This window comes from Vidua macroura, chromosome 1, assembly GCF_024509145.1.
Source record: "Vidua macroura isolate BioBank_ID:100142 chromosome 1, ASM2450914v1, whole genome shotgun sequence".
Lineage (NCBI taxonomy): Eukaryota > Metazoa > Chordata > Aves > Passeriformes > Viduidae > Vidua > Vidua macroura.
The window spans coordinates 105120130-105147735 of NC_071571.1; the positions used below are offsets into that span (position 1 = coordinate 105120130).

General features: G+C 37.4%; 1 protein-coding gene across 4 annotated transcripts in view; it reads left to right on the top strand.

Moving 5' to 3' along the window:
- DLGAP1 (DLG associated protein 1) overlaps nucleotides 1-27606 on the top strand; it is a 395614-nt gene that overhangs the window by 257422 nt on the left and 110586 nt on the right. For all 4 annotated transcript variants that reach the window (XM_053984133.1, XM_053984159.1, XM_053984150.1 and 1 more), the window contains 2 exons: nucleotides 2773-3798; nucleotides 17825-18039. In XM_053984133.1, the coding sequence (XP_053840108.1) occupies nucleotides 2845-3798; nucleotides 17825-18039 (1169 nt within the window). In that variant the 5' untranslated portion in view covers nucleotides 2773-2844. The remainder of the gene's footprint in view (nucleotides 1-2772; nucleotides 3799-17824; nucleotides 18040-27606) is intronic.

Here is a 27606-nt window from a genome sequence, read left to right on the forward strand (position 1 = left end):
TTTCTCTGTTATCTCCTTATCTGTTCATCTGATTCCTTTTGGGCAGATCATCCTATCTGTCTTCTGCTTTTTTCTCCAGTACTTCCTCATAAAAGATCCATTGACAGCTCAGACTCAAAATACATGTATTTTTGCTCCTAAACATTTCCATCCTACTTGCCATCCAAGCTCATATAGCAATGCTTAGCCAATCTTCCTCCACAATTTTTTTGAAAGCCTGTCGTTTTCTCTCTATACAGACAAATGTCACTTTTCATAAGCTTTTTCACTTTTTTACCAGTTTTTGCACATCCTCCTTAGCATCCATATTGCCAGTCCATCCAAAACACAGCTGGTAACATGGCTGTTCTCATTGGTCAAACCATAGCTCCATCTTTTAAGCTTGCTTTTAGTTTCAAGGTTTTCCACAATATTCTGTCCAGTCTATAAACCAGATCAAGTGTTTCCTGATCCCAGCTATTTTCTGTATCCAAATATTAAGGCTACATTTTCTCGATAATTCCATTACATCCCCTGTGCCTGTCATGACTTCATTATGCTGTGAAATATTGGTCCTTTTGGTTCTTTGCCTCCATATACTCTTTTTGCCACAGTGTATGAAAATTTCATCGCCATTCAGATAGGGAAAAAATGAAAATAAATCAGTATTTTAGGGCATGTCCCACTTAGTTGTACTTTTTCACATCTTTCTCCTATCTTTGAGGCAAGGTTTAATTTTTTTTTATCTTATATAGCACACTAGTCTATTTTTAGCCTTAAGAGAATTTATCCATCATCCTAAGGACTGTTGCGTGATTGCAAATGGATTTATGGATTTAAGTAAAAAAAAAAACTGGGTGAAGTTTTCTTTTCATAAACCTTGATGTGTAAAAGATATTCATAGATAGCAAAGATTGGACTATTTTTTATTTGGTCTCTGTATCCTTTAGAAGTACTCTGCTTGATGGGATATCTTTGTTAAGTCACATTTTCTATTACCTAACTAATTAATCTACTACTACATCCCTTTGGATGTTTCTCAATTAGACAGACTAATAGATCATATTTTAAAACTATGGTGGGGATGTCAAATTCTCTTTAGAAGTGCTAAGGATTGTCACTACAGTATAATTGACAAGTGTAGCTCCCTGAATATATTATTTTCATGGTTTTAAAGGTGCCTTTAGCCATTTTCGTTAGCCTATCCATTTATAATATTTCAAGAGCCTTTTGTGGTATTTTGAAAACTTTTTTTTTAATTCAAGGTCTCCTGAGAAGGAACATTTTCTGCATTGCAGGGATCCAGTGAGGGGGAATAAAATGCAGGACATCCAGATTAGCTTTGAAGCATACTGAAAAAAACTCCTGTTTGGCTTGCTGCAGATTCAGAAGAAAATATAAAATAAGTTCTGATGAAGTGAGGAGCATGCTTTTCCAGACTGGCATGAACTTAATGCTATTTTAGAAAACTTAATTATTACCAATTTGCCAGTGGGTACAATGTCTACAACCTGTTAAAACATGAACTTTAGCTGAGAGAGTGCTGGAGGAACATAGTGGAAACCTGTTTGCTGTGCATGTTTATCCTTACTCCAAGAAAGATCTCAAGAGCTACATTTCCAAAAGTATTAATGTGATTAGCCGTGCCAGAAAGGAGTGAAGTAGCTGAGTGACTCCCATTTCAGTGCAGTATAAGAAAGGATCCTCTAAGGAGTCCTCTGCCCTTCAGCTTCTCAGATGGCACCATGAGACTTCTTTCCCACACCTGAAACCTCATAATACACACATTAGTAGCTCATAGGTTGCATCCAGAGTTTTGCTAGAGTTGAGGGCTGAAATGAGTGCATCTGGCCTCAGGGTGGTTATTATATCACTTGGGATGAAGATTTCCAATTTCAATTTGTTGTAATCCATATTCTACAGCATTGCAAGTTACTTCAGGGACAAATAACTGCAATCACGAATTAACTGTTATTGTTATTAACTGTTATTGTTCTGTGCAAGGTTTGGCTATCCCAGTTCTTTTAATGGTGGGAGTATGTAGGGATATATGAACTCTGCTTAGAATAATGAAAAATTATTGAGAAATAAACCAAGCTGTGCATTAGCAGAATAAGATGGTTTTTTTTTAGTGAGTAGGAGCCAGAAAATAGTAAATACAAACCCCACAGATATATAGGATGTTAAATAGTCGGTTTGGCTTCATTTTGACAGTGTAATTTATTGTTATTTTACTCTTAATTTGAAAAGAACTTAACAGAAATAATGTTTTGCTGTTGCCTTGAGATGATAACAGTCCAGGCATACGATATAGAGATTGAATAAAAATATTTACTGAAGTTAGAGAAAGGTTTCCCATTAATTGCACCATGCTTTGTGTTTGGCCCAAAGAAGCACAGAAAGTGCTCCATTAAAGAAAGTATCTTTTCCAATCTGTCCATTTGGCCTTGAAAACATGCAGATGGGCAGTTAAGGCAGCCTGGGATGTCCCTGTCCAAGAATGTTTTCAGAACTGAGTTTTTTGAGTAGAGGTGGCAACATTTATCTTGCTTTTCATATTGGAAACATTGTCTTGCATCTGTTTGCAGCTAATGGCACAAGATAATTTTTCTTGTGTACTGCTTAGGTATCTTTATCACCATGTCGGATGTGGGAAAGATTAAAGGATAAAAAGAGTCTGAGAATGTTTATTTCAGTTTCAGCAATAAGAAACAAAGCATGTTAATTGTGCACATGCTGTTTATTCTCTCAGCTTGAATATCTTACACCTTCTGTTGTATTTCTCCCTTTTAGGCCTTTCTCTGAGTTCTGCCTGTCGCACAGCCATACGTATTAGATGACTTTGGGACTCGTTTTCCATCAGCGATGAAGGGATTATCTGGCAGCCGCAGTCACCATCACGGGGTTGCCTGTGACCCTGCGTGTGACAGCCTGCCACACCACCAGGACAGGAAGCCATATTTGTTAAACCCAGTGGACCCCCACCCCGCAGACCACCCTTACTACACTCAAAGGAACTCTTTCCAGGCCGAGTGCATGGTGCCCTACAATGATCAGATTGCCAGCAGCACGTTTCCCCGGAGGCATTACAGCTCCCACCACGAACTCAAGGATGAGTGTGCTCTGGTTCCCCACGGAACTGCCAACAAGACGAACCGCATTCCTGCCAACCTTTTGGACCAGTTTGAGCGGCAGCTGCCCCTGAATCGGGATGGCTACCACACTCTGCAGTACAAACGAACTGCCATGGAGCACCGCAGTGACAGCCCGGGCAGGATCCGGCATCTGGTTCATTCTGTCCAAAAGCTCTTCACCAAGTCCCACTCGCTGGAAGGACCATCCAAGGGGAGCGTCAATGGGGGGAAAGCAAGCCCGGAGGAGTCACAGACGATGAGGTATGGGAAGCGCAGCAAGAGTAAGGAAAGGCGATCAGAAGGTAAGCCCAGATCCAATGCATCAGGATGGTGGAGTTCAGATGACAACTTGGACAATGATGTTTGCATTTATCATGGTCCCAGTGGGGTCATGACCATGGGAAGATGCCCTGATCGCTCTTCTTCCCAATACTTTATGGAAGCCTATAACACTATTAGCGAGCATACTGTGAAGTCCTCCAGAAGCAATAATGATGTCAAATGCTCTACCTGTGCAAACCTGCCTGTGAATTTGGACTCCCAGTTAATGAAGAAAAGCTCTTGGTCCTCTACATTAACCGTGAGCAGAGCCCGTGAAGTTTACCAGAAAGCATCAGTTAACATGGACCAGACAGTGGTGAAGGCAGAGACGTGTCAGCAGGAACGGTCATGTCAGTACCTCCAGGTACAGTGTGGAGAGCTGGTTGCTGTTAACTGTGCTCTGCCTTGTCTCAGGTGTTTGTGGGGGATGGAGGTTTGCTCTGATGTCTCAACTTTCCCCAGAGGCCACTGATCACCAAACAAGGGGTTCTACTACTAAAATTAAAAATATATCAGCTTTTTTTTTTTTTGGTCCAGAATTCAGTATTTCAAAGTAACAGTTCATGTTAGAACAGGATTTTTTTTTTTTTCCATGTGGGAAAAATAAGACCTTTCTGTGTACCTTTTGAATTTATAAGGCTGTCACAGTAGGGGTACGGGGAATTTGATGTTTTAGTGCTTTCATTTAGCATTGTAAAGTCAATTAACTGAATGTTACCAGGATACAAATTCTTTGATTTCTGTAATTTCAATTTTGCTTTCATTTAGTGCTCATTTTTTAAGAAAGCTTTTGAGACCCTTTTGAGAAACTATGGGGTACCTTAATACTTTCTCCAGCAGGAAAACAACCTACTTTTCTTTTTGCCATAGAATATAAATTCTCTTAAAACAGTTATTGTAATGTGTCCAGATTTGTTTATCAGGCTATTCCTCTTTTTTGTGGCTCTGAGTCAAAAATAAAAAATCAAAAGGTTGAAATTATTGCTTGTTCTGATTATACATTTTAGGAGTACATCACCTACTCCCTCACAAGCTGTTTGCAGTTAATACAGCGTCACTATTTTTCACCAGTATTGTATCTTTAAATGTCAAGAATCAGATGTCTCCTCTTGGAGCTATCATACTGCCGGTGAATGTTTGTGGCAGGAACATGGATCAGAAAATATTAAAACTGTTTCATTCTTAGGAGAGCTGTGGATAGCTTTTATGCACTTTAAAAGAAGCACTTATGGCACATCTAAGTGTGTGTGTAAGATGGAACAACGTTGCACAGAGAAGAGAGAAGACCATGAGGAAAAAAGAGGTTTGCTAAGATAATTCGGTTTCATTTTAATGTAGTGGGACTCTTTCCTATTTGTATAGAACTGTAGCAATTTCTCTTATATGGGTGCTTTAATGAGACAGTCAGCTTCTACATTCTGTTGTTTAAGTCAGTATGCACAGAAAGCGTAGGACTGAGGCATCAGCATTTAAAAATTGATCTTAAAAGGCTTTATGGAGTGTCATGCAAAATAATTTTGATTGCCAGTCTCTGGGATGCTAAGTCTTAAATGTAAAGGAATGGATAAGTATATTTTCTATCAATTCTTTCAGAGAGTGGGGTGGGGGAAGAGGGGGCAATACAAATGTTCAGTGTGTTTACAGCTCTGTGTATGGGCTGGGGAGGGAGGGGGGTTTCAAAATAGCCTCAGGTTGCAACCTTTTGAGGTTTTGTGGTTTTTTTATTATGTATCTTTCATGTGAATTTTGTAAGAAGAAATTGTAACTTTAGGCTTGATTGTTGTGGTAACTTTGACCCCTGAGATTTTTTTGTTGTTGTTGTTGTTGTTGGTATTTTTGTTTACTCCTTCAGCCTTCTCTTGGGTTTAGATAAAATAGCTGACAATTCGGTATGTGACCAGATGGCTAGAAAAGAGTGAAAAACTGTGCCAGCATCAGCTTTAAACGAACACCTCCATAGGGACCTTTAGATAATGTTTAACTGACAGGAATAGACTCCTCAAGTGGAATTAAAGGACATTATCTGTGTCTGCATGAAAATATGTCCAACAATTGTCAAGGGCAAGAATAACTAAATTCTCACTTAGAATAACTACATTCTCACTGTGTTTCCCATTCTCACTGGTAGTTCTATTTCAGTTTTCACTTAATTTTGTTTTATTCTTTCTAATTGCATGCTGTTGTAAAATCCAGGGAAATAGAATTGGTTTGAAACTGTATTTTGGATTTTTTTTTTAAAGGAGAATCTTAACCAGGCATCAGTTAACATTGGAAGTAATATTCAAACAAAGTACAGTAGATTTGAGGAAGCAGGTCAGGATTATTCTTCTCTCTTGGCAGCTTGAAGGGATGACAAATGCATGTAGGTATTTAAAAAGTCTGTCTATTTTGAATGCATCCTATTGCTTTTCTCTTCACTATATCTTTTTATTACACTGCAAGCCCTTTGGGTCTTGGACTTTGTTCCCTTTTGTGTTTCCACAATGTGCAGCACAATGGGACACAGAACCCAACTGAGGCCTTTTCTCTGTCCTGCAGTATAAATATATATTAACAGCAGCAGAGTTCTACTCTTGAGTTGTAGAGTTACTCTGTGCATCTGCTATTTCCCAGGTGCACTTTTCATTATTGTACCAAAAGGCTGTCCTGTGTTAGTCCTGTGTCCTGTGTTAGAACAATTGGAAAGGCACAAAATGAGATGAAAGCTGCAAATTCACAACAACACTGGACAACTCTGATAATTTAATTTCATTGTTATGATGCTTCTTTGTTGCTTTCTATAACTCACTAAATGTTAAATAGATGTTTTTATCAACTTGTTTGTTATTTAAGTTGTTGACTATGGTCCATGACATAAACTCTCAGGACATAAACTCTGATCATTCAAAGAGCAGCTACTTGTTCATGCAATCTCTTCTTGTCACAGCATCTGAATTCAATGAAGGAGTGACTTTTTTCCAACTCAGGGTACTCAGGATAATTTTGCTTATCCTGATAGATCTGAGTATATCAGAGATCACAGGTGACACTGACTTCACATTTGTTTGTAAGGGCTTTTATCACAAAAGTATCTGCATGAATTCTCAGTAAAGACATAGAAATAACAAACAATTATTTCACTTGCTGTGATATTTTCAACTTAACTGTTCTGTGGAAGGTGTTGGCAGTAATTAGTATTACAGATGGGCTTATTTCTCATAATGTGGAATTTGGATCAAGTGCAGGGTCCTCTGCATTGTACTGTCTTTTTTACCCCACCAGGCTCCACTTCCACCACTGGTGCTGAGGCACAGTGTGCATCCTTGGAGTTCTAGGGGAGGCTTGGGTCTGCGCTGTGCATCTTCAGAAACACATATTGTCCTAGAATAGTCTAAAGACTGTCAAGCAAATTTTTTCCTCTTACCCACATTTTGGGAATGGAATTGCATTTTTATCTTTTATTTCTCTTTTCAAGAATGAGCAGCTGGATAGTAGAAAGATAAGGTTCTTTTTATGAGCTGATTTTTATTTCAGGAAAGTGCTATTTGATCCAGCTTTACAGTTGGACTACAGAGAAGGATGGTGAGAAGGAATTGTTCATGTTTTATCAAAATGCTTCTTCAAGATGGTTTTCCTCCCTTGAAAGAAAAATTTTTAAAGCAGTAGAGAGCCTCTACTTCTCTGCTAGCTTCTGCTCTAGAAAAAAAAATGAAATTAACCAAAGACAACATGTAAGCAGCAGTCCTTTGCTGCAAAAAATAGGGTCTAAATACACGGGGAGATATTTTTGACACACTTGTTTTCTATGAATTCATTATCTTTTGGAGCTAATAGTGTATCAAATACACTGAATAGTTTGTCTCTGATTATAGTTTTGCCATTTAATGTTCTCTGTAATTACCATTCCTGTTGTCCTTGGTCCATTTGTTGAGACTGAGAAAAATACAAAGAATGATGCTTTTCAGATTAATTTTCTTTTCTTACATGGGTCAGTCATAAGTTTTCTTTTCATTGCAACTGATGAGACTCATATTAGTTGTGTCAGACACTTGAGGCTAAGGATGGAAATTTCAGTTCTGAAAACTAAAGCACAGAAGGCAGGGGCAACAGTGCATTCAAGCTCCATATTTGCTTTGCTTGTCCTTTGGTGGGATACTGTAAGAAATACTATTAAAAATATAAACCAAGTTTCTGGGTGTAATAAGAATTCTCCGGTGACAAAGGGTTCTGGTTAGTGCTGCACTCAGTTTCCTCTGTGAAGGTTACCTGTAATGTGCATTGATATACAATGTGTAGTGCTGAGAAACTCATTATCCAAATGACTTGTTTTCCAGTCTCAGGACAAGGCACAGTTTCTTAGGAAAGACAGCTGAATTCCAGTCCCAGCCAGCCTCTTTTTGTTGCCTGTGTCTATGGATGACCAAATAGACCTAAGGGTCAGGGTGCTAATAAACACCAATAAGTGTAATGTGATTTGTTAACATATTACCTTACATTTCAAAGAGTTTATCTTTATGACACAGCAATTTATGTTAGATCTGTTATACTAAGTTTATCTATGCAAGTTTTTCTGCATTTTCAGTTTGTGTTTTCCTCATTTATGGTGTTTGCATTTCAGATGCAGCTACCATATTCAAATTAATCTTCCAGAATATCCTTACATATATATATATATATGTATGTATATGAAAGTTGTATTAACATCCATTAATATAGATCTTCTATTTTTCATGTATCTGATGACTTTTTTGGCTCATATTCCATTATAAATTGAAAATTAATGAAGCACATGTTATTTCTCTTTCAATTTTCCAGTCAGAACTACAAAGTATATGAGGTATAAATTTCAAGGGTTTTTTTATGAGCTCATGAGCTAATTCTTAGCAAAGCTAGTGAAAAAATTTAGACAAATGTGTAATAAAGTGTCAAATGTTTTAATGTATTCTAGGTCAACTTCCAGGTAATGCAATAATCATGAAAACATTTGGAAATGCTTAAATGCTCTTGAATTTTAAAATGAGCTAGTATGTAAGCATAATAACACTGAAAAAAATACTTTCAGAAAGTTAATTTATTTTGGTTTTAAAATTGTGAGGTGGGTAATATGAATAATGGCTATAGCTAGGGAATTTGTGGAAAATATAGATTAGGCACAAAACAGCTTATTTACAAAATATATATTACTAAGAGATAATTCCATTAAACTGGCATCTTGGTTATTTAGCTTACCTGCAAACCCACCCAAGATGTGGTTGCTATACTGAGAGAAATATGTTGGAGAGTGCTTCAATATACTCATTCCTCATCTTTGCAGTCCTTTAATTTAGCTAAAAAACAAAACAAACAAAAAACCGCCAAAATTGTCAGCTGTGTTGGTGATCATGATCTTACCACTCATTTCACCTTAACAACTGGTGTGTTCTTATTTGCTTAATTGAATGCTGTGCTGACCTTTGGTGTCTTGAGTAATGGGGGCCTCCTAAGTACAAAGAGAGCACTTCAACAGCAGTTTCAGCTGCAACTTTATCTGCCAATGTTCTGTAATTTTATGTCCTTTAGTTTTATTGCCATCCTGTAACTTCCAAGTATTGAATATACTGGCACTGACCTTATTTTTTCCAGATTAACTTGAATTACTGTCAGTTCATTCTGTTAGCATCCTTACTTTCTTATAGTGCACCCATTAATGAACACAATTCTGGCAACTGGAACCTGTTGCTGGCATACCTTTTATAGGATTTAGCAACCTACTTGGGTGACACTACATAACATATACTGTTAGGTCAGAAATGTTTACTAAAATTATGGCTGCACATAGCAGCTGGCATTTGGTATCTATTTCAGTTCCTTCATGGATAAGGTTTGTTTCAGTCATGAATCTGATTCCTTTTTGTAGCCTTAAATATTTGGAGTATTCCAATCTTATTCTTTTCAGTAATTTCACTGAAAAAAAAAAAACCCAAGAGTAAAATAAAAAAATCTTCAAGACAAGTCAAGTCCAGCAAAGAGGATCATTTTAATCTGCCTCTGAGTTGGAAACCTTAACTTTTATTGTGGAAAACCATGATGGGTGGGGAAGAAAATACTGGGCAATGATACATTTTCCTCGGTCAGTGTAAAGTAATAAGGAGTATTTCCCTTCATCCCGTTATTGGGTTGGGGTTTTGTGCTTGTTTCAGTAATGGAATTCACAGTACAGGTTTTGAGTGAGGAAATACTACAGTGCCAGAAGAGTGGTTTGAGCTGGGTTATCTGGCCACTGGTTTGTTCTGCTTTACAAACGCTCTTGCGCCGTTCTTGCACAGGTGAACTTCTGTCACTAGTGAATTAAGCAATAAGAACATCAATCTGTTATATATTGTTTGTCCTTTCATCCTCTTACCCTAAAATTGTGCAATGAACTGTCTTCTGATAGATATGTATTTCTCTCACCAAAAACTAAGCAATGTGTAGTCGCTTAGTTGGATAAGGCATTGTGACAGTTCTGAAGGGCCAGGGCTCCCAAATACAGTCTCTGAATTGTGTCCAGGAGTCTTTTATGCAAATAAGTTTTTGTCTAATTTTGCTTTGCTGACATAACCCCAGCCTGCTAACCAGTTTGTTAGGAAATCTTTGAGGTTTTCTGGTCTGTAGCAATTCAGTTTCCAGCAGATGAGAGTCAGGACTATGACCTTGATTTCATATCCTATGGGACTCTACTGTAGAACACAGGTGACCATTTGGTGACCATTTGGAGTTGCTGAGAAGACACACCACGATGTTCTGAAACTAGGACAGTTTCCTTACAGCCAAATGAAAGCTTATTTCACAGGTGTATAGCATTGCTGTAATCTAAAAGAAATCATTGTAAAAGTGTCAGTGAAGTCTGTCCCCTGGCCACTAAAATGTGACAGAAGCCAAGAGCCAGCAGGAGATGGCAGTTTAAGGTCATCACTTAGAGCTGCTGCCTGTGAGAGCACATTAGCAAAGCACCAGAGATTACTGAGTTACAGTCAGCCAAAAGAAACAGCATAAGGGCTGCTTCTCAAAATGCTCTCCCCACCACATCTGTTTTCTTCCAAGGATACAGATTCAGCTACATGTTCTCCACCCACTAGCCAGTTTCCTGCTGTCTGCTTGATAGCAGACTTGTGCCTGTGTGCAGAGAAAGAAAGGTAAAATGGCATCTCATCTAACAGTATTGCTTTGGATGCTAACCAGTCACTGTATGCTGTTGCTGTTGAAGTGACTCACCACAAAAGAAGATATATAGAAGAAATGAGAAAGAAGAAATTTCTCTACTGCTGGTCATTGAAAGTGTCCTTTCAAGGATTGGTATTTGTGTTAGCAGTCATCCTGTCATCCTTAATTGGCCAAGAAACCATGTCATTATAACCAATGGCACTGAATGCTTCGAGGATACTGCGAAAGATGAGAACGAATGTCTGCCCTCTGCCACTGGAGAATATCATCCATGAGTATCACTGAAGCAGTTCTAGTTTGAGGTCCTGGCCAAGAGCCCTGCTCTGTGACCTTCAGTCATGTTCACCTCAGCTAATGGATGTGGTAGTTGCTGTTTGGCTTCCTTTCTGCAGAAGGTGTTTATGGGTGGCAAACTTGCGAGGCAGTGGATGGAATCATTGTATCAGTGTGCCCCTTTTCGTGGTTGGTTGGACTTTTACACATAAAGCAGAAGGAGAAAAATTTATCTGGAACCAAGATGTGGTCGTTTCATTTAGAAGACACACATTCCTCTTCATAAAATAGGATGTGAATCAGATTGACGAGCCCATGGTCAAGACACCTTTTGGTGAATGAACTTTGCAAACTGGAGTGGTGCTTGAAGAATGTTGTCTATTGACTGGCTCTCTCAGGATTCATACTGGTTTAGAAGACTTTCCAAATTACTGTTATGTGAAGGAAGATTGCAGTTCTTCACCTTGATTGTTCAGGTTTGATGCAAGGGGTGGGCACAGGATAGAGGAAGTAATGCTCTATCTTGGACAGGTCTTTGTTCTGGTGTTGATTCCTCTCTTGTAAAAAAATATGGAGATGTCAGCTAAATTAAATTAATTTATAATAGAACATGATTGCTCAAATAGTATAAGCTAAAGTAAACGTTGCTGCAGATACTGAGCATATTAAATTTATCCTAAATAAAGGCAACCCTCCTAACTGCCTTTTTGAAAACACTTAAGGCTTATTAAACATATATTTTTCTTTCTGCTTTCTAAGGCTTCCTTTTTTTTGCATACTTCAATGATTCTTAACATATGCACACTGATAGAAAGAAATGCTACTCATCCTTATTGGTCTGATTAATTCAATATTCATGACTGCTGGGAATAGCCTCAGTAAGTGGAAGATGGCAATTGAAACTTCCTTTACAGCATGCAGAAGAGGCATAATAATGGCTAAGAAGACCAAATTGTATGGGTTTGAAAAATCTGCAGTGAGCAGTCATTAGGCATTGTTCTTCAGTTGTGTGATTTCATTTCATTAAGTATTTGCATACTAATAGAAAGCTAAAGTTACAAGTCTACTGCTGTGAGTGATAGTTAGCCACTCCTTCCAGTCCTTTTGTTTACTTATATAGTCATCCACATTGCTTTGGCAAAGCACAGGGAGAAGCTTTAATGATTTTAGCTGCAATAAACCAAAGCAAACTAGAGATCAATAATGAACTTAATTTGCTATAGAGACAGTCTGTTTGCTATTTCATCCAGCAAGGTAAGTTAATAACTATTTGGGGGGAAACATTTTTTTAAAATTTAAAAAATAAAGGAAATTAGATATTCTAATTTAATTGTTTAGAAATTGAATTTAAAAAAAAATGTTTTCTTTACCCTTGTCATTACAATCTGGGCTTATTTCACATACTACTACATGTGAGCTTATGAAGGCAATGTTTGAAAACTGTGGGGTCAGTATACCTGTTTGCTTTGTTTCTTTATTAGGGGTCCTAGGCTATCTATTAAAAAATCCAGTTCCTTTATATCAAAAAATGCATTAAAGGAGGTGACAAGTCAGTACAACCTGGCTAATGACAAAGTGGGAACACTTGCACAGCAGCATAAATTTAGTTAAAGACTGGGACAGGTAATCTATACACTAAATTATGCTAAATCTAGGTAAGATGTTGGCTAGTAGCAGTACTTCATCTTTATAGTTTGCTCTGTTTACAAAATAATGTTATATCAGCCATTTAATCCAAAGAATGAAATTGTTGTCAGGCTTAGTGTTCATACATGTAGCAATTTATTGCCAGGGGTTTGCCAAAGTTTTAAGTTTCAGTAAGCTGGATGGCTCAGAGGCCTTTGCTGAATATTTTCTATCTCTATTCAAGTAGTAATGTTGTTCTGTTTCACTATGCCTTTTGTATAAGTGAACTACACTCTTGATTTCTAGGCTTGTAAAGATTTGTACGTGAGCTTAAAGATAATTTAGAGAATTAAATGTTTCCAGGATCATTATTACTTTGATAGTGTGAATAATAATCATTCTATTTTAATAAAAACAATGTTCATTGTTAGATCTGAATTTAGCTCTTCCCCCTTTTTCATGAGAGTTAAAACAATCATGCAAGTTATGTTATCTCTTGATATTCTGATACTGGAAAAATGGTATTGCCAAGGTAATTGGATAATATGATTTTCTTAAAAGCATGAAACATCTTTATCTCAAATATGTCAATCTTAATCCCATTAATCCTTGAAGGCAGAAGATACAGTGCATTTGCACTTGTGTGACCTTGCAAGGCATAATATTGGCCATTCAAATAAAGTAAGAGCCTGTGGGAACATTTGTGCAGACCCCTTGACTTGAAAAAAATAAGAGAGCTGGAGGTTCACAGAGACATTTCTCTCAGCATTTTTTCCAGACCAACAAAAGAAATCAAACTACAGGATGTGTAGTACCATATGTGTAGAAACAGAATGTATGAAATAATCTGATTGATTTTATTTTTGCAGTTTGCGTTTTGGAGAGGGCTTTATGTTTTACTTTTTTCTCATAATATGCAACACTTTGTTGCGACAGTGAACTGCACTGTCTGCATGAGCTGTTAACAGCCACGTCTGTTGCAGCCAATACTTTTTAGGGACCAAAAAAGCACTCTGAAAATCAGGTCACTTCTTTTAGTAGGTATTGCTTGAGGTCTTTGACTATAGGCGCAGCAGTATTAAAATGTTAACATTATTTTATCTGCCTGAAATGAAAGGAAATGCTGAGCTTTAAGGGTTGTTTGTCCTACTCAAGAAAGACACAGACAGACACTCTTTCATTAAAAGTATTACAATTGTTAATAGCCGAGAAAAAACTTCTAAAATGTTTCTCTACCCTGCAAATGCTCTTTATCAGTTATATGATGCCTACACCAAATTCCGAAATCAGGGTTTCTTGCTCTTATGAATGTGATATAAAAAGTAAGAAAAAATAAGATAAAGGGGAGCTGAACCCAAATTTTCATCTACAAAATCAATTATATACTGAAATTTTACTGTAACCAACCAAAAATTAAAGAGTAAAACAATATTTAGAAAAAAACAAACCAGACTTAAATACCTGCCAAAAAAAAAAAAAAAAAAAAAAAAAAAAAAAAGGTCAAACTTTAACTAAAATAGCTTTTTAATCAAATTTCCATTACATTCTTGTATTGCAGCTTTGTCTAGGCAGGTAAGATAGTTTGTAGAAACACTCTGGATTCCTCAGTGAATTCTGTGAAATTAGAAGCATATCTAGATTGGTATTTTAATCTGTTCTCTGAATCTGGATGGCTTTTTAACCACAGCCATCCTTTTCTCTTTGGCACATACAGGGTTTACCCTTAAACCCATAATACAGAAATGGAAATTGGTGTTATTTCCTTTGGTTTTGCACATGCAGGTGACTTCCAATACCCAAACCAGCCAGTGGGTTTGTGTCACTCACTGAGGCTGCTTTGTCCTGTTCCCTGTGTGAACAGCTTAGCTTTCTTTCTCTGCAGCTAGTTTTTTAAAAAGTGGAAAAGCTACTAAAAACATAGCTGTTGTTTTTCAGTGATTGCTCCCCTCACTGATAGGAGCAGAGCTCAAACTGGGAACTTCCAATCACGTCATATAAATTGAGGGACTAGAGTAATCCACTCAAACCTCATCATGGTACACAGTTTTTGCATGTGTAAATAGAAGGTTTTGGGGTAAATCCATTGCAACCACCATTCAAAACCTGGCCTATTGCATCTAAATAATTTTGAGAAGCTTTAGGATAAAAGATCTTGTACTTATATGAGCCATTATTGATAACAGAACTCAATAATTCCAAAGTAAGGGTTTCCACAGTAACTATATCTCCTCACTTGTATTGCACCTATAAACTATGGCATTAAATTTAACAGTGTATCTACCAATTAATAAAACGACAAGTGTTCAGCTTGCCTGAATTATGGGTGCTGTATGAACATTGTAACTTTATCTCCTCTGACTTTTTCTCCATTAAAGACACCAACATTAACAATATACTAACATAGTTTATTTAGTGCATTAAAGAATAATTCACAGATTTATCTTAATGAGAAACAGCAAAGATCTGAATTAAAGCATAATGAATAAAATATTAAACAGATCAAAGTGCATATCCTCTGAGAATTCACAGATTCTCTACATATTCTGACTTCGATATCTAGTAGTTGCCTAAAAACTGGAAATACACCATTACAGGTTTTAAACTGCTGACTGAAGTCTGAGCATGGCATCAAAATGTCAGCAGAGCTTGATTTTAGTAAACCTGTCTTAAATTCTTTTTTGTATGAGTGATTTGAAAAGTCAGGGTTTTACACCAATAAGCAGAAGCTGTTGGTTCCAAATGTGTGGGAGAGGTGGTATGGGTGCTCACTATTTGATGACGTTGTAGGCCTAGAACTAATGCAAGAGTAAGACCTGAAAAAAATGTTATACTCTGTCATAAGTGGCTAAGGGACGAATGTAAATACTCTGTACTCTTCTATATCAAAAATCAAAACTGCTACTGAGTGTTACCTTCATTTTGAAAGCATCAGCTTTCCAGATCTGGTGTCTAGGCATAAACTTAGAAGCCACAGAATGGAAATACTGTTTGTTCTTCCTTTTTTTTTTTTTTTTTTTTTAATGTGGGAAAATACTGGAGCTGTTCATTCAATCCTCTTCTTCCAGTAGATTCCATTAGTACTTGGTACTCTTAGTCAAAGCTTTACCCTTTCCTAGGAGAATATTTCAAGTGTTGTTATGAGTATTTATTCAGTAATATCCTATCAATGTACGATTCTGCATGTCATCATTCAGTAAGAAAACTGGACTTAGAACTATATTCCTGCCTAAAGGAACTTAGATTCTTGTAGCCCAGGAAAATAAATTTTAAAATAAACAAAACAAAAAACCACACACACAGAGCAAAAAAATCCCAAACCCACAACAGCAAACTTTGCATGCTATGGAAGATAAGAATTGTAGAGCCATTAACTGAAGGATAATTGAAAACAACATAGTAATTTACTTTTAAAAGGCACAAGGAAAGAATTAGTTAAATAAAATATGGAGGATTTAAGAATGACTAAGTCCTGAGAAGGAAGACTGGGTCTTAAGAAAAAATATTGGTAATGGTGCAATCTAAAGTAGATCTCAAGGATTAAATCTTCAGTCCTTTGAGGAAAATACTGAAGGTCCAAGTGAGCTTTGAGGCTGGAATTGACCAAGGGACAATGGGGAGAGCAGAACACCAGAGGAAAGGACTATTTGAGCCTGGCAGCTTAAGGAAGGCCCTAAATCATTATGTCAGAAGCAGGAGAAGAAAAATCAATGGAGGAAGAAGTTTGGCATGGTCTTGGGTTTTGAAATCATCAGGAAACAAAGCAAAGACATAGGCTGTGAATAGTTTAATTAATAAAATAATTAATTAATTATAACTAGTAATAAGCCTGTATGGGCTTAGGACCATTAAATATCTTTGTTCCTATGTATAGCACAGTGGATTTAGGGTTGCAGTTTATAGCATTATAGATTGATAGAAGTCCATAAAAAGGTCATAAAAATTTATTTGCATTAACAGTAACATCTGAAAGGCCTTACAGCCTCTGGACATAGACTTATGTTTGTAGTGGGAATCAACAGCTAAGCCGTTAGCAAGCATTCCGATGTTTTAGTTTTGGTTGTCTAAACAAATTGGCATGTATATGTTCTAGCTGAAATCTGCAATGGGATTCACAAGATCCTCAGGTGAAGGTAAATGTTGATGAAAAACAAACTTCTCATAGAAAAGATTATTTGGTAGGTGAGAGTATTTGTAAGATGCAAGACAAATTTAGTAATCTAGATTCATGCCTCCATATTTAATGTGGCTTGTAAGGTTTTCTGAGCATTATAGCTATGGCTGTTTTATACAGCTGTTTAATTGAGAAGAATCAGAGAAGTAGCAAACTAAAAATTCACAACTGCTTGTATTTAAGTCTAACACAATATTTATTCAACTATAAAACCCTTTTGCAGATTCACCTTTAGATAAAAATGGTGTTTCTGCAAAATAGTTTCAAAGACCCTGCTCCACTGCATGTTGTTGCTGCATTTACAGGACAGAGGAGGATGCTGGTTTATGTGGTCAGAAGCTCCAGGAGCAGAGGAAGGGAGACAATGGCTGGGCAAGAGCACTCTGCTCTTGGACTGTCCTTTGTTATGTCTCAAAAATCTCATGAATGCACATTCCCACTGTTCCAGACTTCCAATACAAAGAAGGGACAGCACTGACTTCAGATCAAGAGAAATAATGCACATCATTAAGAAGAAGAAAAAGAAGCGAATAAAGGGCCGTAGGACTCAGACTAACAGAATTCAACAGGAGGCTCATTGCAAGCTATGAGTTTGCAGTTGCACCAATTAAGCTGTAGAAGCAATAGTAGTAAAATTTCACACTTGCAAACCTATTTTTGTGATAATTAGTGCATAGCTCCACTAATTTGAAATGTATCTTGAGCCAAAATCATCCTGATGAGTATTCCTGTGTACACTCTGTCAGAAAAGATTGTCATATAGGGATTTGTATTTCAGCTTTTGTGCCTCCCCAAAGATGTTCAATATGTTGAGCTGAACAAAAAATACTCTGATCTGGTTTATAAAGGCTTTGAATGAAAATTGCTGAAAACACCCAAGATTTTTCCAGTCCGGTATTAAGCCTAACCAAGCCTTCTATGTCAGCATGTTTGCTAGAAGCTTCCTAGATAAGGAATAGAAAATAGCAAATAATTCCAGAGGTGCTGGAGTTCTCCCCATGCCTATGCAAGGTGAGAAGTGGGCCTCCATTGCAACAGCAACCCATGGTCAAACAAGATTAAGAAAAGGCCTTTGGCCATCAGAGTTTTTGTTATGGCTCTATTGTGGCTTAGCAATAACAGGAGTGTGCTAACAAGAGAATTATGTTCATCATTTCAGGTTCCTCAAGATGAATGGACTGGCTACACTCCACGAGGAAAAGATGATGAGATTCCCTGTCGCCGGATGCGTAGCGGCAGTTACATCAAAGCCATGGGGGACGATGACAGTGGAGACTCAGACACAAGTCCGAAGCCATCTCCAAAGATTGCTGCACGAAGAGAGAGTTATCTCAAGGCCACCCAGCCATCCCTTACCGAGCTCACCACCCTCAAGTAAGTCCAGGTTCTGCTGTATCACCTATAGCTCTCCATTAAGACATACATTTTCTGTGTTTGCTTCTTCTCTTTACATTTTCTATGTCTCCTATGTTTGTTACTTCTCTTACTTCTAGCTGCCAGTTCAGGATCGTATTTGAACGTGTTCCATCATGCTTATTCTTGCATGTTTTTTTTTCTTAACAAGAGAAAATCTGGGAGTGTATTTCAATGTTATTCTGAAAAAGAACCTGCATTATGAATTTGCGAAGTATTTTAACCTGTTAGTGTTGAATGAGCATCCAGGTATGTACAGTAGGTGTGCTCTTTGAATGTTTTGCTAAAATACAGCTTTGGCCTGCAAAAGCTTTGTGTAACTGTGTATTTACATATACTCAACATTTGAAATTCACCCTAAGATAGTCTTTGCAACCCCAGAGAGAACCTGACATTTAATTAAAAAGAAGAAAGGCCACCTGAAAGTAGACAAACCCATGTTTACCACTCAGAATTGTACTGTATTTTGCGGAGAACCAAAATTGGATTTTTTTCAATTGTTTATGAAAGCTTTAGCCAAAAGGAATCATGAGTTTGTGGTTTTTTAAATGCCACTATTTGTGTTTCCTTTATTTGGGCCTTTTAAAAAAGCCACCCAAACCGTCAGGAAAAGAGCACAAATGGACAATTTTGTATTAACATTTTATTTTAATTGATTCTAAAATTGAAAGGTCCCTTAAAGCAAGAAAATAAGCTATATCCATAAAAGAAAATAGTGTGGATGTAAAATCAAAAATTGTTTCTGTCTTTTTTTAAATTCTTAGCTATAATAGTGAATCATAGTTCACTGGGCCAAAAATAACCCAATTTTAGTATAACTTGCCTAAGGCTGTAGCTTTAAAATGGGAGGAAAAAATAGAAAGGATCTCTATCTCTTCTAGTATCCATGATCAGTGACAAAAGACTCCTTCTGCATTTCCCTGATTAATTTCTTCTCCTTCCTTGTCCTCCTCTACCCCATTTTTTCCACAGACCTTATCTGAGAAACAGATTTTAGAGAAAACTGTTTGATCCTTGTTAAGAATGTCATGCTCTTGACATCAGTGATGAATAGGCCAGCAGAAAAAAACAAGCTTACTGCAGCTCCCCATAGCAGCCTGCCTGAATTCATCTCAAGGGAAGCCTGGGATTGCTTCTTCTCTGTCTGTCTATTAGTGACCAAAGGAGAAAGCAATCTCATTTTCTGCAGGGACTTTTATAATCTAGCTGGCTTTTGCTCAAGGGATCCAGTGATTCCTTTTATCATCCAGAAGACTTTAACATATCCTTTCCTGAGCCAAAATTCCTCCTGTGAAATCAGTTATTGCAACCTCTGCAAGGTGAACACGGATGTTATTTACCACCACAAACTCCATCCAGCCATGCTTCATGCATGGACACGCTTTCAGGCACAGAGCCTATTCTTTTTGAGATTTTAGAAGCATGCTTTCCAGAGTTCCATAGCATGCGTGAAGCACAATGCATCACAATGAGTGTATTTGCTCTTGGACATTTCTGTTCTCCGTAGAGACAAGATTTGCAAAAAAAAAAAATAGATTTATGAAAAATCAAAGGTCCTGCATGTCACTGTTCACCCATGGAGGATGTCAGACTAGAGGTGCCAGGCAGCAGAAGCTTTTAGCTTTCAAGTAATTTTAATTCAGCAAAGTGTTTGTATAAATACTTAATTTCCCATGTTTTTTAATCCCTTCCTATTTGGGAAAGCTTTTAGGAATGTGCTGAATTTTAAGCTGCACTCTGTAAAATTCACGTAAGTTTAGGAGCTGTGCAGAAGTAGGATGTAAATCATAGGGTAGAAGAAGGAAGGGAAAATGGTAGATGGTAGCAAAACAAAAAAGAGGAGAAAGCATTAAATAATTTTCCTTTTTCAATGGCTTTTCAGCATTGGGATGAACTAGAATGAAATGGGATGAAACTGGGATGACTGGGATGAAATAGAATTATTTCTTTTAATCTATGCTGATATTTTAAAGAACTATATCTTCCTGAGAAACCTTTCACTTTCAGAGACAATTTGTATAATACATAATTATGCAGTGCTTTCATTACTTTCTGCTGAACATGGTAATTTCTGGGGGTTTTAAGAGAAACGGCTGAGTGCTTGCTCTGGGAATTGAAGCCTTCTGTTAAGCTAGGTCTTTGTTTGCAGACTTCTTCATACTTTCTTAGTAGTGTGACTTGACCTTCACAATGACATTAGTTTTTCATCCCATGGCTACCCTGATTACTCCGAGAGTTGTGTCAGAGTTTTGCAGGTGTGTTAGACAGAGACTAAACTAGGGCCCCTAACTCACTGAATACAGGTCATCATGCAATTGTGTGATGTCTGATAACAAGTTATTTCCTTGGCTTGCTGTTGACTTGGGTTCAATTTGCACCTGAATAAGAGCTTTGTGGAAATGAGCCAAAGCCTGCTCTAGGCAGCAGGCAGCCTTTTACTGTCACTAGTGGACCTTCTAGTTGACCTTGAAGGGTATTATTAACACCCTAAAGCTGAGTGGTATTTCACTCCTTTAATTATGGGCTTTTTCTGTCCGTGAAGAACAAAGCCTGCTGTGAAATCAGTGTTTCTACAGCAGTAATTGTCAGGGATCTTCCTGATGCATTTCTTTCTGCTACTCCCTTTCTCAGTTTGCTGTATACAGTCTCTAGTTGGCTGCACTTTCATCTCTGGCAGAGCAAACAACTTAAAAACATGTTCCCTTTTGCTTTCACTGGTTTTTTTTTGAAGTGATTTTTTCATCTTTTGGGACTTTTCCTCTCTGACTCCTTTAAGTCTAATATTGGTCTCACAACCCACACTGTTCCTCCCACCTACCTACCTACCATTGCTCATGCGCCTACTCTTCTAAGAAAGTATTTTCATTATTATCAGTGTTTCTTTTTATATAAGGAATAACCTTTGAACAGCACAACTGTGTCATGTCTCCTTTACATAATACAAATTTATTTTCCTGGTTTTGCTGAGGATTTTTCCCTGCCATACTGTACAATCTCCCTCCTACCATTTTCCTCCATTGCCATGGTTTCCATGTGCTTACAGCACATGTGTCAAATGCTGTGGTACCATTCTGGATAAAGCACAGCTTGCTGTGATTTTGAAATACACACCTCCGCTGCTGCATTCTCATTATCCTATCAGGAAGTAAGCAGATTTTTTTTCTCTGTCTTTGCTGGCAGTATGCTCTTGGTGTTTAAGCTTTCACAGTCTAGATGAACTGATTCAGCTGGGGAAAAAAAAGTGTTATTTTCTTGCCATTCCTAATAAGTGGCAAAAGTTTATCTTTCACTTGTAGGCAGATTGAAAATGGACTGGTTAGTAAACTTCCAAAGAAGGTGCAGGTGGCAGATAACTGACAATTCTGTTAGAGCTGAGTTTGATTCAGGACATAATCCCTCGCTATTTATATCTACCTTGATTATGCTTAGCATGGTTTTTATTGGGATAAAAAGTATGCAATTACATTGCTGTCCATATGCCAACCTGTCATCTCCAGCTGCCAGGAACTCTTAAACCACCTGGCCAACTATAACCAAGTTTGCTAGAGAGACTGAAATCTGAATGATATGAAGTTCCAGAAAGCTTTATCAAGATCTGTAGCTGGATAAGGCAAAGAAGGATCTGCAGCCATCCCTTTTGTTCATTTGAAGGAGTATGGGCAAAGTAGCTGGTGGGTCAGCACAAGGAATAACATGGCAGCAGTTTCCCAGCCTAAAAAGGAATATGGAAGGGACTAGAACACTCTGTTGAGGACAAGAGGGCTGAGAGATGGATCCTGTCACCACAGGTTTTCTACTTCATTTTCTCCCTTTCCCCTTCTCCACTGCAGGTATACTCACTACTTAAAATGCAGATTTCAAATTGTGCTTCTTAACTCATTATTGCTGCTATTGTGGGGACTCCATCCATTTGAATCTTTTATTTGAGGGTTTTGTTTATTTGTTTGTTTATTTGTTTGGAGGTTTTTTGGTTTTTTTTTTTTTTTTGTAAAATATTACAAAACTTAACGGTAATTTATTTGTAGACGTGGATTTTGGGTTAAATACAGTTGCAGAATTTTTCTTTTGAACTCATATTTGATCACATAAAATTTATTCTGAGACAAGTTGTACTCTGTGATCACTAGTGAATTGAAAATTGTAATGATCTTGATACTTTGTAGATGCATTTGTAGAATTTACGTAAAAAGGACAGAAGGAAGAACAGAAATGAGTGATTTTTCTTAGCAAATCTTTATTTTCAAGGTATTTTACTAGGCCTGTGATGTTTTTCAAGTCAGCTGTGATTAGGATTATAAACACCAAAATCCCTTTTTAATGCACACCAAGTTTCACCCCTGATGATGAAGAGAGTATGTGGGCATATAATCATTAGACTTTTCTCCTTTTTATCCCATAGTAAAGAATTTTTCTATATAAATTCCATCATAGTTGCATCTGTTCCTATAATTTACTGCATAGATGACTTCAAATAAACCAAACAATTCCTGTCTTTAAAGTTTATCAGAGACATTGAAAAAAAATCTCAAAATAGGGGTATGTTATTTGTTTACACCCACATTTATATTTTTATATGTTAATACAAAGAGTGTAAGTACTTTCTACTTGTATATTTATGGGAATCTGGAGACAAAATTGTTTTGAAAACCAAATCACAATAAATTATCAAGCTTAATTAAGTGATATAATCTGTTAGCAAGTTCAGTAGCAGTGACAAGAGCAAGGAGAAAGAGATACATCCTGAACTCAAACTTTCACATCACCTCCCTGAGAATTGATCAAGTCAGTTCCTGGAGGACAAACCACCAAGCTGGAGTCAGCCTGTATTACTAACCAAATCTTGACAGAGTTGCAGCACCAACTCTGCTAGGATGACTTGAAAGGAAAATCAAACCACTCCACTGTTACTTAGTATAAGACATATTTCAAGATAGGAAATCCCCTGGTCCTCCTAAAAGTGATCCTTGGGAAGTGTCTGCACTGAGGGAAATTACAATGGTTGTATGGATAATTTTAGCCTGAAACAGTGCCCAGGCTGCTCTGTCATTTGAGCTGATGTCCTTACACTACACTTCACCATACAGCACATCAGAAATCCCTAGGTATGAAAACCATCCCAGTCTGGGAATGAGTGCCTATTTACTTTGAGGTGTTTCTATATTACTATAATATATGCCAAAATATCCAGAGGGAAAAAAAAAAAAAAAAAAAAAAAAAGGTGTCATATAAACAAAAGCACTCTTCCTTAATTTTTTTTTCCTTTTTTATTTTTTTTTTAATGAGGTGGTGTCCTCATTCTGCTAAAGTGATCTGATCCAGATCACAGGCAGGGGGAAGGGAGAGGTGGTGCAATACCACATTTTTAATTATGGTGAATATTTTTAGACACATGCAGGGGAGCTCATTAATTTTCTTTCTTGCTGAGTGACTTCCAATTAGGGAACAATGGCTTTGCTAATTAGTACAAAAGGAATAAGTCTGATTAATCCTTTACTAGTGTTTTACAGTATGTTTTCAGTACAGTTGGTGTAATTGTTTCATGTTGCAGTCTCTTTCATTTTTATCAAACTTGTAGCTAGCAAAGGAATTGTTTCCATGTTCCTTGAGGTGTGTTTGTTTCTTTTTCTTGAACAGGGAGTTTATTTTAATTTTGCATTAAAGAGACAGGAGCATCTCCATGTGCTTTGGACATACAGCCTAAGGAACATAAGTATTCTGGAACTATTACTGGCCTAGATAGTAACTTTCCCAGCTCACATTCACTGATGCATGATATATTAATTTTTATTCATGCTACTGCAATCCCTTCTCTCGGAAACTAGGCAGAAGCTGTTGGACATATTTCTCACTTTTCAGGCTTTTGTGTCAAGTATGATTAAGTTCAGTGAATAATTTGTAAGTCAGAAAAAATTTTAAAGGAAAGACAATGAAAAATGTATTTATTTTGAGGTAGTACATGGACATATTTCAGGAGCCAATGGTTTCCTTATGGCAGCTGACATGTGTTTTGTCTATATGATATTTAAGGAAGAGAGGATACTGATTTATTGGAGGAACTTCGAGCTTGGAGCTTTTCATGAACAGTTGTTAGTGATGGATTTATAAAGCACATTCAGTCAGTTAAGGCTTAGCATTACTGATGGACATGGGAGAAATCTTGTGCCCCACAGCAGCTTCCCTTCAGGGTTTTGTGCTCCCCGTACACAGAGGTATGGATGCCTCTACAGCACAGAAGTGACATCCCTACATTTCACTGCCCAGGACATGGGTAGGATGAACACTCCTCCTCTCTACTTCTGTGATGTTCCCCACCAGTTTATCTTGCAATGAAACAGATTCCCTAGATATTACAGTCTCACTGGTAGCAGCCTTTGCTTATCACATTGTAAAACCTAACTTTCTATTAGTCCACACCTAGATACATATGATCTGTTAGGTCAGTATCACCATATTTGTATAAATATTATTTCTTGTTTCTCTGACATGAGAAATTAACATTTTGTTGTAATCTGTGATGTATTCTATTGTTCTTGTCCCACTTGTACTTTTACCTTTACTTGCTGAAATTTGAGGCAATCATACTGTTACAATAAACTTGAATAAGAATATCCACAGAATTATAGAATGGTTTGGGTTAGATGGGACTTTAAAGATCATCTAGTTCCAACCCCTCCACACCATGCACAGGGACACCTTTCACTAGACCAGGCTGTTCAAAGCCCTGTTCAACCAGGCCTTAAACACTTCCAGGAATGTGGCATCCACAACCTCTTCTTATGTCTCACCACAGGCAAGGTTAAGAATTTCTTCCTAATTTCCAATCTAATCTCTAAACTTGCTTTTTTTTTAGTTTGAAGCCATTCCCTATCCTTGTCCTATCACTACATGCTCTGGTAAAAATTCCCTCTCCAGCTCTCTTGTAGGTCCCCTTTAGGTACTGAAAGGTTGCAATAAGGTCACCCCAGAGTATTCTCTTCTGCAGGCAAAAAAAAGGAAAAGCCTATAATTTTCTAGCCAAAATGCCATTTTTTGGCAATATTATAAAAAAAAATTTGGAAGTCAGTAATCTGTAAAAAAAAAGGCAGCAACCTCATTTAGATGATTGTCTTACTTGCCGACATGAAAACCCTTGTCCTGTGTCTAGTCATCTGCTTCAGTTTTACACAAGATTTAGCTTTATATGGAACATAGCTACAGATGAAAGTTAGTACTTCCAACATCCTAGCTTCTCTCAGCTAAATCCTAGAAACAGTTATGCATTTTACAGCAAATGATGTTGATGAATGCAAGGTAACACTGTTGTCTCTTAAGAAGCAAAGCCTATCACCGCACTTTATGTATCAAATGGGCACTTCTAGGGCTTGTGTTAAGAAACACAATTATAATGACTGAACCAAAATGTGATTTTCAGCCATATCTTTCAGTGTATAGTGTTTACAGAGCCAACATGCATGTTTGTGTGCAAACGTGTTTGGTTTTCTTTATTTTTAGCCTTACTTCTTCCCACATACTTAAAATGCTGCCTCAGAAATGGGAGTTAATAATGTCTGGTGGAGGCAGAAAATAAAAAAAAAGACTGCCAAGGCATACACAGGCTATATGTTATGAAAATGTTCCTTGCAGTAATGATAGTTAAGCGTGGGAGTTGATTGCCAAAAGAAATCACTTCACTGGACATTTTCAAGAAAAGGGTAAAAAATGTCTGTCAGAACAAATTTAGGTATTGCTGATCCTGCTTTAGGGTGGAAGGAGGGACCAAATGACCTCTTGAAGACCCCTCCAGACCTATCTTTTTTGATTCTCTGTTTTTCTCAGACTATTGAATATACTCACTGTCGCTGTTCTTACTTCCTTTCCTTAACTGATTTTTTAAATGTAAAAATAAAACTTTCATCAGGATCAAATTATTCCTGAAGGCCTGCTGCTGAACAGTAAATATAGATATCCCACCCACAGCAGTGCTGTGCAACTCTTTCATGTTCTTTAAATGTTATTTCATTGCTAGCATTTTGAAATCATGTTCCTACCGCTGCCAGCCATACCATGCTTGACCCTTGGTATGTGATCTTGTGCTATCTGCTTTAGTTTGCTGAGGGGAGCTCAGCTGATGTATTGAACCTGCCATGCAGAAAATGCACAGGCATAAAAAGAGATGTGCGTTTGCAAAAAAATCAGTCTGGAGTCCTTAATGTTCTACGTAGCAAGACAAGCAAACAGGCAACAATAATTAAGTTAATGATTCATAATAATTTTTTTATTCTGATCAGCTAGAAGTGCAACCATTTTTCACTGTGAAATGGTGGAGCTCTTTCAGATTAAAAATGGAAAAAGTTAAAATAGTGTTGCTTTAGTTTTAGTGTGAAAGTAGAAGACAGTGTTTCTGCTGATATGCTTTGGGATCTTCTGTTAATCTGCATCATATTAGGGTGAGAGAAAGAGAGATTAAGGTGAAAACTTGTTCTGCGCTTATGAATAAAAATACCATTACTATCTAAGTCATGTTGATACCCAGTTATTTGTTTCTTCAATTTTCTTATGCTTGTATTACTATTAAGATAGAGCAACTTTCAGCTTAATTTAGTAATTCTCTGCTGGCTTGGATGCGGGGTGAAGAGTGGGAGCATGGGGCAGCAAAGAAAGTGTGTGGCTATGGCCCCTGTAATAGATGCAGCATCAAATACCACTCTTCTCCCTGTAACACATGTGAATGAAAGTTCATCTGAAGAGACCTGACTTTTTAAAATCTCCTCTCCTCCTAAAGAAGGTATAAATCTTTTTCGAAGTGTGGAAATGAGGGAAAATCCTTAAAGGCTTTTTTACTTTGTGCTGGCTTTCTTACTCGTTGTACACCACAAGGGCAGAGAACCACCATACAGTCACTGTTTCATTTGCTGGTGTGGGAAAAAAAATTGTTGAAAGCACCTTTGAAGCAGCTACTAAGTTCTTGTGAGAGATTTCTGTGGTTCCACCTGCAGCTGAGCTACACAGCAATTTCCCATTCCCCTCCAGAAGGGCTGTGCTACCAACCAGCCTGCACCCCAGCTGCCCAGCAGCTTTGCCTCCAGCAAGCCCAGCTCCCGCAGAAAGCACTAACTAGTTTTGTCATCCCCAAACGCCAGCAGCCACATCCACAACACCCAAATCCTTCTCTTTCTTCAAGTAATTTTGGGCTGGCAGACATATTTGAGCTGTGTCTGTGCAGCTCTGCACTGTGACAGTGATGTATCATGCTGAAGGCAATCTCAGGAGATTTCAGGACTAGTATATAAACCTCTCTTGTTTTATATATGACAATTGCTACAGCACATCTGGGCTAAGCCTTCATTACTCCATGCTTGAAAGGAAACCTTGAGAAGCTACTTTTGGGAGGTAGTCCTCCTTAGGTTAGTCCTAAAAATGTTCACTGTTATTTATTACTTTGAAAGAAATAATTTGGTTCTGAACTTTGCACAAATCTCAAAAATAAGGATAAATACATAGTGCAGAAAACCTAGAAACATTCTGGGTGAAATGCTGTCTATGTCATCA